Source organism: Salvia hispanica, chromosome 3 (assembly GCF_023119035.1).
Source record: "Salvia hispanica cultivar TCC Black 2014 chromosome 3, UniMelb_Shisp_WGS_1.0, whole genome shotgun sequence".
Classification (NCBI taxonomy): domain Eukaryota; kingdom Viridiplantae; phylum Streptophyta; class Magnoliopsida; order Lamiales; family Lamiaceae; genus Salvia; species Salvia hispanica.
Window position 1 is genome coordinate 51,268,286 of NC_062967.1, and position 11,791 is coordinate 51,280,076.

General features: G+C 36.0%; 1 protein-coding gene across 1 annotated transcript; it reads left to right on the forward strand.

Annotated features, from left to right (window-relative positions):
• Nucleotides 1–2,558: 2,558 nt before the first annotated feature.
• Nucleotides 2,559–11,455, forward strand: LOC125213300 (aminopeptidase P1). Its single transcript, XM_048113762.1, has 16 exons — nucleotides 2,559–2,717; nucleotides 2,848–2,911; nucleotides 3,355–3,494; nucleotides 3,954–4,238; nucleotides 4,338–4,460; nucleotides 4,548–4,838; nucleotides 5,474–5,560; nucleotides 5,919–5,983; nucleotides 6,833–6,899; nucleotides 7,571–7,705; nucleotides 7,838–7,918; nucleotides 8,420–8,474; nucleotides 8,775–8,879; nucleotides 10,336–10,407; nucleotides 10,503–10,627; nucleotides 11,148–11,455. Exons 1-16 carry the CDS (start codon nucleotides 2,634–2,636, stop codon nucleotides 11,307–11,309), a joined length of 1,941 nt encoding a protein of 646 aa, XP_047969719.1. The 5' UTR covers nucleotides 2,559–2,633; the 3' UTR covers nucleotides 11,310–11,455.
• Nucleotides 11,456–11,791: the final 336 nt, after the last annotated feature.

Below are 11,791 nucleotides of genomic sequence, written 5' to 3' on the forward strand. Positions count from 1 at the left end.
AGTTCAAGATACTCTATTCGTTCCAGATAATTTGATCCAGTTTTTAGCCAACCCCTACAATGGTTTCTCCCTTATTTCTCCCTTATTTCTCCCTAACTCAACATTTCATTTTTACATCATCACTAATTTAATTGTTTTATTTTTATATATAATAAAGCTAGCTTATTTAATTTATAAAGATAAATCAAATAAATAGTAATAAAGTTCGTTGTATTAAACACGGGTACACATTACAACGAAGAAAATTAAAAAAAAAAAAAGTACACGAATGGAAATAAAAAATCAAAAAAAAAATTCAAAGAAAAAAAAATTCAAGGGCGGTGGGCGCGGTTTCTATTTGCCCACAATTCTTCGATGATATCGTGTTGTAGTGCTTGATGGGCCTCCTTCTGGTGTATGTCCATGAACGCCTGGAACCGTTCATGTTCGTTGTGCGGTACACCCTGGCGGGCGGACTCGGTTGAGACACCGTGACTCGATGATGCAACACTTGGGTCGTTGGTGACGTCGAGGACGCCTTCGTGTTCATCTTCGATGATCATGTTATGCATGATGATGCACGCATACATGATATCGGCAATATCCCCCTGGTAGAAAAAGCGCGTCGGACCCTTTACCAGTGCAAATCGCGATTGGAGCACCCCAAATGCCCTCTCCACATCCTTGCGCGCAGACTCTTGCGCTCGGGCAAAATACCTTCTTCTATCTCCGAGTGGGCATCTGATCGTCTTCAGAAACACGGGCCATTGCGGATAGATGCCGTCAGCCAGGTAGTACCCCATGTTATGCACATTGCCATTGGCCGTGAAGTCGATGGAGGGGCCTAATCCGTTGATCCGCTCGTTGAAAAGGGGCGAGGAATTGAGAACATTTAGGTCGTTGTTCGACCCGGCTATACCAAAATAAGCATGCCAAATCCAAAGCCGTTGGTCGGCAACGGCTTCAAGAATGATGGTGGGATGCGTACCTTTGTAGCCGGTAGTTTGCCGGTGCATACGGTCGATGCTGCCGAGCATCCCAGGAAAGCCGATGGGTCCTCCGAGTGCGAATCCCGTAAAGGAACTGGCAGTCAGCTTGCGTCCGTGCGCCCGAAGGTAGTGCTCCCCGAATATCTACTCGCACGCCACTGACGAGAAATTCTTCGAGGCACTCGTTGCCGATCGTCTCGCCGCAGTGAGGAATACTCATCGAACATGTCGGCGGACCCTCAGCTATGCCAAGTTGCCGGATAGCAACGGTGCATTTACGTAAGGGAGCGATAGTCCGGGCTTCCACTGCTGCGTCTGCGGCTGGCCCGGAACTCGGGGGTAACGAGCGGGCCAGCAGCATTAGCAGATGCGCGGGAAAGGGGAAGCGGCGCATTACTGCAGACCGGCGACCGAAATGCATGCTGCCGGATAACGTGGTTCCTCAGCGAAATAATCGGCGGAACAACCTTGATGCGTGCGTCGCATACCAGCGTGAATTTAACGGGGATGTATCGTCACTTTCCATTAGATTTTTTAAAATCCGTGTCGAGTCAAAATGTCCCAAATTATCTGGGTAGGAGGGAGTAGATAATTAAGGCTATTCATAATCGTATTAATAATATATTAATTGTATTTAAGATAATAAAATGTGGTACTAATATGGTAATTATTAAAAATTGAGATATTTAATATGGTGGTACGTTTTATTTGCAGTAGTAATATTTATTCTTGTATAAAATTAAATGTTGGGTTGCAAACTCGTTCCAATTTACAATGTTTTGGAAGTGGCATGAAAAACAAATTTGTATGAGCATTGTCCAAAATGAGTTTCCATCAAACTAAACTAATGTGAAGTCCAAAATTAAAGTTGAGCATTTTTTATGAGATAAAAATAATAAATATATATTCACCGACACCAATACCCCATATTTCAAAGTTGCAGTTTTATATGGTCTTGTAACTATAAATTATCCTTTAAAATAGTGATATATTGTTAAGCAGTAACTAACTAATCGTAGTAAAAATATAATAAATAAGAAATCGAAAATTGAAAAAAAAGTTACAACTATGCGAAATATTTAATGTGATTGCATATGTATGAGCTTTTCATATCACCCCTCTTTATTTTACTTTCTAAAGTTAAGTAATGTGATTTTAAGATAGAGACAAATTAATGGGCCATGCTACAAAAATGAAATAAAATCCATTTTTATGGACTAATTAAAATAGAGAAATAATACTATTAATTGTGGTATGAATTAGCTTCACATGTGTTATTATCTCATTGCCATCGAATTGATTTGCAATCAATACTAATTGAAATTTGCCTTTATTAATTATGGAATAGATTTATAACCGAAAAATAGAATAAATAACTAACGTACACCTCAAATCTTAAATATTTCATTTTTTTATTTTTATTTTTTTTAATTTTCAAACTATATCAAATCCAGTGAAATTAGAGTGATGGGTGTTCATCTTTAGACGAGGATATATTTATTTATTTAATTAAATAATGATTTATTGAATAAAATAATAAAGTCCAATTTAATTACGCAACTGCAGTCGATAAAATCGGTATCATCTTCCTCCCTTTCTCCTCCGATTCATTTTTCTCTACACAGTCAGACTAAGAGTCCTCAAAAAGCAAAATTTATCCAGAAAATGGCGGCTGCTCTCCGCGCTCTCATGCTCTCTCACTCCCCTCCACTTGACGCTTTGGTCGTTCCTTCCGAGGATTATCACCAGGTCGAACACACTTCTACGTTCTGATTTGGTTATTGATTCATGTATCTCTCTGTTTATCATGCGCAATTAACTGGATGATCAATTTTCCGCTGATACGATTTCGACGTTGACTGTATAACATGATTGGCAGAGCGAATACGTATCCGCGAGGGACAAACGGCGCGAATTCGTGTCTGGTTTCACCGGAAGCGCTGGTATGATACTGTTTTGGATATGTTCTTATCGGTTATTGCCTCCTTGAGACTTGAGTTTTCCTCAATTTGAAATACATAGTTCTGTTTTCAATTTGGATTTCTTCATTTTGTGGTCTACCTTGTGCATTTGGTTTGATGAGGATGATTCTTCATACCTGATTATTAAACTGATTGTTATTGCTTTTCACCAAATACAACACAAGCTTTTAATCCGCTGTGATTGTTCTCAATTTCCGTCAATTATGTGTACAAGTACTTTCTTGGATTTGAACTAAGTACTGATCAGGATCGATTTGGTATTTTAGAACATTGCTGTTTTAGGTAAGAATATCGGCAGATGGTACTATTATTTTGTGCCATAATTAGTAGCACATGCCAGTTGTGTATTTATTTGCATATTATTATTGTTTGTTTGGTTCTAACAAAGTACTACATGTATACAGGATTGGCACTTATAACAGCAAATGAGGCTTTACTTTGGACAGATGGAAGGTATTTTTTGCAGGCAGAGCAGGAGCTTACAAATGAGTGGAAGCTCATGCGTTCAGGAGAAGACCCAGCTGTTGATGTCTGGATGGCTGATGTGAGACTCTGTGTGATTTGTTGATTTGATAAATTTGTTTTAGTATGATATCCATGTTTGATGTGAGAGTTGAAATCACATTCCTATATGATTCCATCAAGCAAGCACATTTTGTAGCACAATAATCTGAATGATCTTATCTTAACCATTTTGTAATACATAAAAGGAAGAATATCTATGCTTCAAAACTCATCTTCAGAACTGCCAGTCCACAACAGGAGGGCATTGGGAAGTATTTTCCCAATCATCACGAAATATATGGACACTGCATTTTTGGCCATTTTACTGAATTTGTAATGTTTTGTTTTGTTTTTCTTTTTAATTGGTAATAGATCATTATACTAATTGACTATTTTCTGTTAATTATGTGACGGATACTTTATTGCATTTTCTGCTCCTTTTTTGTTTGTTTATCATCCTCATTGATCCAAATAACTGAACCTTGATATGCTGTACTAGAATCTGCCAACTGATGCTGCTATTGGTATTGATCCTTGGTGCATATCGGTTGATACTGCACATAAGTGGGAGCGTGCTTTTGCTAAGAAGCAACAAAAATTGATCCAGACGACTACTAACTTGGTAGATGAAGTTTGGACTAGTCGACCCCCACCCGAGGCAAATCCTGTTGTTGTGCACCCAATTAAGTTTTCTGGTTGTTCTGTTGAAGATAAGCTGAAGCAGTTGAGGGAAGAGCTTCTGCAAGAAAAAGCCCGTGCTATTGTACTTTCTGCATTGGATGAGGCAAGCTCATGCAGTTTGGCCATATTGGGTGTTCGGCATTTACTTTTATTCTATGTACTGTTAGAATCACATGTTTCTAATTTTTCTGTAATTATGTAGGTAGCATGGCTGTTCAATGTTCGTGGGTCTGATGTTTCCTATTCTCCTGTTGTTCATGCATTTGCTATAGTCACATCAACTGCAGCTTTCTTTTACGTTGACAAACGAAAGGTGTCTTCTGAGGTTAGAATGCATACAGTTCGAGTAATACTTCGTCCCCTTCATATTTAGTTATCTTGGCCTCAAGTTCTTGAGAAATGTCATCTGCAGGTGGGGTCTTATTTGGAGAAAAATGGTATTGAGTTGCGTGATTACAGTGAAGTGAGCTCCGATGCAGTGTTACTTGCATCTGACCAGCTTATGTCTGCCAAGAAAGCTAAAGAAATGGTAAGCGATGCCACAGAGACAGCATCTGGTGGTATCAATAATTCTGCAGAAGAGAAAAGCAATGACCTCATATGGGTTGACCCTGGGACGTGTTGCTTTGCTTTGTATTCAAAACTGAACCAGGATAAGGTTTTCCTGCAATCCTCTCCTTTGGCCCTTGCGAAATCCCTTAAGGTATTTTGTCTCTCTGAGATACACAAGCTTTTATTACCTTCCAGTAATTTCCCCATTAGTACCAGTTATGCGGTATGCTGTGTTATCTTTTCTACAGAATGCATGTAATATCTTTAGCTCCATTGTTCACTGTTCATCATACTTTCGTCTCCCAGAGTCATTTCTAAAGAATTAACTATCCATGTGTATAAGCTGATTATTATATGTTCACAATTTGAGATACTTGCAATTAATAGTTGAATGATTGTCACCAACCATCATTCGGCTGTTCAGTTCACAATTATAAATTTAAACGATGGGATATGCAATGTTAATGCAGATTTAGATATCTACTTTCCCAGTTACTCAGTTGTTCTCCCTGATATTTTATTTTTCTTGGAATAGCATTTTGCCTCATTTGACCTATTTTTGCTCATAGGTTAGTGGTAGTTAAGAATCCTTTAGAGCTTGAGGTTTAGTTGTGCGAAGAAACTATTCTTTATATACCATGCACCTTAATAAGTTTCTGAAAGTCTGAACCTTTTTGTGTGTAAAATTATGTGAGAAAAACATTATCTGTCTTCATTTACTTAACCGAATTGTTGTATGAAGCTTTGTCCCCATGAATCTACTTATTGGAATTCTTATTCATGCAGAATCCTGTTGAGATACAAGGACTGAAGAATGCACATGTACGTGATGGGGCAGCTGTGGTACAATATCTTATTTGGCTGGATAAACAGGTACAAAAATTACTACGTGAAACTGGATATCAAGACTATTTCATTTCTTTCTGGATTCATTCTACTTTTTAGTTTCACTTTAGCTAAACGCCCTCCAAGTGTCTAGTTTCAAAATTGGGAATGATAATAGAATCTTTATATGGTTACTAGCCCTTGATAAAATCTTTCCCGAAGCTCTTTATCTAGATGATATTTGTTTAAGCAGACTCTGGTAATCTTTATTGTGTTCTCAGTTGTGTCAGAAATCAGAATCACTTCTTTGAATATGTATCTCCTTTATTCAATTAATGGATTGGAATATATCTTTAAGAATTATGTTTTGACAGGCAACATCAGTTTTACTTTTCTTTACACTTAGATGCAGGAAATTTATGGAGCATCCGGTTACTTTATTGACAGCGAGGTCAACGATAAGGTTCAACTGTAAGTTTTATACGTACTGTTTATTTCCCTATTGAATATAAAAAAATGGATTTTTCACATGTATTTGCACCTTTGCATATCTCACATGGTAAATGATATGGTCTTCCTCTTCTGATATACTATACTGTTGAAATTGTTTCCCTCAAGTCATCTCTCTAGTAATTAGTGTTATTCTAAGTACGTTTTCTCAAACCTTATTTGACTCTAAAAAATTGGCTGAGTGTCACGAAATTCACCTATGGAAACTCTCAGTGACTGACCTTTTAATGCCCAATATTCAATAATCATGAAGCTGGTAATCTTAATTTGAACTATGATAGGAGCATAGGAGTGTATAACTAAACTGAAAAGAATCCTAGCACATTTTAAGCCCAAGCTAGAGCTTGAGTGGAATAAACTAGCTGTAGTACTACCTTTAGCTGTATGTGGTGAGCTCAAGATGGAGTTATGCTCCACACAGCTTGGTAATGTCATCTATAGAAAGCCTTCTTGTTTAGAAGGCAACAAAGAGGAATAATATGATAAGATTAATTATCATGTATCATACACAATAAAATTTATCTATATTATGGGGATTAAATTGTTCTCGTGTTTATTTTCTACATTCCTAAGTAATATCATCTTTTTTCCGCATACGTCTATAAAAAAACATGAAATATCTGATCAAAAGTTATCTTTATTGCAAAATTTGTTGCATTCTTAGCAGAATATAACTGAATTATGAGAGTTTCGTCTCAGGTTCAGGATCTACTAACTTTTTCTTGGAATATATACATTTAGAACTGCATAGACACTTAACTTTTCATCATAATAACTATTCTTTTGAATTATGTTATTATCTTGATGAAGGAGGACAACAAAACTCACTGAGGTGTCTGTAAGTGATAAACTCGAGGAATTCCGTGCATCTAAAGAGGTATGATTAACTATCTTTTAAGAAGGCATGATTAATGAATCTTTCAGTATAATTTCTTTGCTCAAAAAAATAGAAACTTTTGAAATGACACGGGTTTTAATGCACAATTGGTAAAGTAAGAAAAAAGAATTAGTAAAGTAAGAGAAATGAAGAGAAAAATGGATAAAGTAAGAGAGAGGAAGAAAAAAAGTAATGGAAGTGGTCTTAGTGGATTGTGGAGTCCACATCCTAAAATAAAAAGTTTAGAATGTTTCTATATACAAGGGACTGTCCAAAATGGAAATAGTTTCTATTTTTAAGGGACGGAGGTAGTATAATATTGTGTATACTTTACATATATTCTAGAAATATAGTCAGGATAAAAAAGTGAAAAGTCGAAAGGCGTGGGCTTCGAGTCCCACTAGTAAGTTGTTTGAATACAAGAAAAATAGATGAAGAGATGGATAAAGCGGGAGTAATATCTAGATACAGTATCTTGTACAAACAAAGATATGGATCCAAAATATGTAAATGGGATTTTAGTCACATAAATCATAATAAATATACTACTATACTTATTTGCAAAAGTCATCAAAAACTGATTAGTTATCCTGATACCAATTTTAATAGTTTCTACAAGTTGAGAATCTGAATAACTTTCCTCAGTAACTGCATTTGTATTTAATTGACAGCATTTTAGGGGGCTGAGTTTTCCAACTATCTCATCAGTTGGCCCAAATGGTGCAATCATCCATTATAATCCAGAGCCGGAAACATGTGCCGAACTAGACCCCAATCAGATGTACCTTTGTGATTCAGGAGCACAGGTGCATTACCTGCCTTCTCAGTTTCTTATGCTTTTCTTTTAGTCCTTTCTACATCTTTATTTACTAACACTTATCTCTGATTCTCCTCTTTTTTGATACATATACTAATATCGGTCTTATTCGTATTTAAAGTATCTAGATGGAACAACTGACATTACACGGACTGTCCATTTTGGAAAACCTACTTCACATGAGAAAGCCTGTTATACCGCGGTATGCAGTGTGCTCCTTCATAAACCCTCATGTACTTTAAGAACAAATTAGTTTGGATTTCCTGGTGTTCACATGTTTGTGGTGGATTGAGGTAATAATATTCCTTGTAGAATGCAGACTAAATATGTACTGCCTCTCTGTTCAGTACTTTGTGACGAAATTGAGTGATTGGTGAATCATAGGTGTTAAGCAAGAAAGTTAAGTTTGAGCAATATTTTTAGGGAACTAAAATTATCTGCATGAAGTTAATCATATATGAGTAGAGGTACAACTGTACTCGCTTAGAAAATTCATAAGTCTATATAATTGGGAATCCTAGAATACTATGTGTTCTTAAAAATAAGAGAAGAAAAGGTTCATAATGTTTTGTCATTGGTATTGGAAAACCCACAACCGATGATAGCTTTAGCTCAGTTTTTAATGAATTACACATACAGAAATTTTGCTATTATATTGAACAATACTATTTTGAATTCTCTTTTTGCTCTTTAATAATTGTAGGTTCTTAAGGGACACATTGGCCTGGGAAATGCTCGATTTCCAAGCGGAACCACTGGTAAATATTGTATTCATTTGCTATACATTTTTGTTGTTTATCTTGTTTTGAATAATACCTGTGATCTTCACGATGTTTGGATTGGACTAGGATAGTTACTTATGGACTGTTATGAGATACAAATTCAATATTTGAGTTGCTTTTGGCTTTGGTGAAATTATGACAAGAACTCAGGATGTTTGGATTGGACTATGATTCTTGATTTTGATCTGTCATGAGATACAAATTCAATCTTTGAGTTGCTTTTGGCTTTGGTGAAATTATGACAAGAACTCTTTATGTTGCTGTTATTTTTTCCAGGTCATGTACTTGATGTTCTTGCACGTGTTCCTTTGTGGAAGTATGGTCTTGACTACAGGCATGGCACTGGTCATGGGATAGGCTCTTACCTAAATGTTCATGAAGGTACGTTCAAGAATCTGTATCATGTCCCATTTAATAGAGATACTAAATTCTCTCTAAAACCTGCATCTTTATGACTTTCTCAAAATGGACGCACACATAGCAAATGTGCAGTTGTAATCTTGTAGATAGAATTTTCATCATCTAAAAATCAACAAGCGTATAATGACGATATTTCTTCTTTCGAATAAAACATGGGTCTTTGGAAGATGTATTAGTCTTATAACTAGTGTACATTTAATCAGTTATGCACAGTCCCACTAAAGATCCATAACTTTGTATCATTGAGATATTATGGAGTAATATACAGTACTTATAAAGCCTACCTAAAATTATATGAATACGCTTCCTGGAATTTTTGCAAAACTGGTTAATCGTCAGTAATATAGTTACTAGATGACTCATTGTTCATGAGTGTTCATGGAACAAACTTTTTATCACATTGAATAACTATGTTTTCAAAATATAATACTCCCTCTATTCCCCAAAAGTATAGGAAAATTACTATATTTGGTGTCACCCAAAAGTAGAGCACTTTCATTTAAGAATATGACACCACACTTAACTTTATATTTCATTGTTCCAAATACCTCTTATTACCAAAAGAACCACTGTTTTTCTACATAGTAGGACTCTTAGGTCCTTTTTGGTATGATGGAATGACATGAGGGTGGAATGGAATGAACATATAATTGAAATGAGAAGTCCTTTGCATTTCCATTCCATCACAAGAGCATTCCATTCCATTATACCAAGTAAAGAAATGAATGAAAGTAGGATTCACCATTCCACTCCCTCATCCGTTCCATCATACCAAGAAGGGTCTCAGTAATACTCTCTATCCACTCAAACCACATCTACCAACCATTTTTCGTATGACCTGTGCAAATCAAATGTGCTGTACTTTTGGGGGATGGAGTGAGTAACATATTATGACGGATGGTTTGGTTATAAGATAATTTGATTCCGTTTCTTCATTTTATTACTACTAATTATACTTATTCTATCTATTTTAGTACTTCTAATATCCTTCTTTGGTATTAATCATTCTTTTATCTCACATCATCATTCTGTTCAACTATAACTACTCTTGCGTACCGACCGCTTATATGTCTCATACCTTAAGGTGTGCAAATAAATGCATTTTGTAATGTGATGATATTGGACTAATCGTATGACAACTCTGGAAATGTTCCCCCCTGTTTTGTTAACAATGTAGATAAAGAAACTCTCAGACTTTTCTGTTGTTACTTTACAAACCTAGCTGTACTTTATTTTTCAATATTCACGAGCCTGATGCATTTTTCATAGAACTTGATGTAATTTAAAACATTCCTATATACCTGCGTACATTGTACAATTAACTAAAATACAGTTGTGCATCAATTGGTATTAAAAGTACTAAAATAAAGATTCGATTATATCTTGTAACCTAATTCACCAATTTTTCTTTATGTAGGTCCTCATCAAATCAGTTTCAGGCCACCTGCTCGGCATGTGCCATTACAATCTTCAATGACTGTGACAGATGGTATTTTCTCGATAACGAGCTTTATCAATTTTTCTAAAAATGTCTGGATCTAAAAAAGTCATTTTCTTTTGTTGACTTTTAACTTGGTTTTGCAGAACCCGGTTATTATGAGGATGGAAACTTTGGCATAAGGTTGGAGAACGTTCTTCTAGTAAAAGAAGCAGATACAAAATTCAATTTTGGTGACAAGGGTTACTTGTCTTTTGAGCATATTACATGGGTAAGTTTCCATCTACATATACCAGATAAACTTCGATGCATCTGAACTCTGTTTAAACTCATGAAAGCTAGGAATGTGGTCAATGTAGTGCTAAGAGAGGTTTGTCCATACACCAATTAGAAGTTACAGTTTGTTGATTGAAGAAAAACGCGGTGATAGACTAAATCTATGTCTTTATGCGGAGATACTATAAGAAAATAAACACACAACAATCGTTGTAGCCTACCTCGACTATAGCAAGTCCATCCTAGTCCCAATATTTAGCACATAGTCCTTGTTTGCCTCTGGTTTGCCTCCTCTAGTTTGCCTATTTCATTCTAAAGCAACTTCGCTCATAGTAGAGAGAAGATTTAATCTTCTAAAATTGTTTTAGGATGTGTGTCCCAATTGACAAAAAGTTAAGAAGGAAGTGAATTGAGTTAGGCTCTAGGGATCCTGCTTAAAGTTGTTAATGTAAATTCTTTGCCGAATCTTGTGTTCCTGGTTGGCTATACTGACAAATGATACCTTATTGAATCAGGCACCATATCAAACGAAGTTGATCGATACAAGCCTCCTCGTGCCTGAAGAAGTCGAATGGCTGAACAGCTACCACATTAGATGCAGGGAAATCCTTGCTCCACATTTGAATACTCCTGAGATGAAATGGCTGGAGAAAGCTACTGAACCGATCAGTGCTTGAGTTGAGATCGTTTCAATATTTATTCTTAGCATTAGAATATTGGAACGATGTAGTTTCTTTTTTCTTAAGTTATAAATTGTGATTGTTGAATCTACAAAGGCATGGATGGTTTCATATTTGATTCTGGACCCGATTTCGATTTCGAATTCGATTTCGAATTCGATTTCGGATTATATGTTTAGAGGTGAGTTTGGAACTGAATAGAAAAAGTAATACTTATTGGCAATTTGTTTGAAAAAGGTGGGATACAAGTAACAAAATAGTAGAGGCGGGCTTGGAGAGCAAAGTAGTTGAGGATTATAGGCAAGGGGTGCATTAAGGTCCTTACACCCCTTTAGTATCACAAAATAATGTGTAGCAGTTTTAAAACTGTTCTGAGATTTCAGTGGAATTAATTTGAGCGACGATTTCACAATCCAATCTCTCTCCTCTCTTTTCGTCAATTTCATCCCTCATTCATTCTCTCTTTCCCCAATTCATTC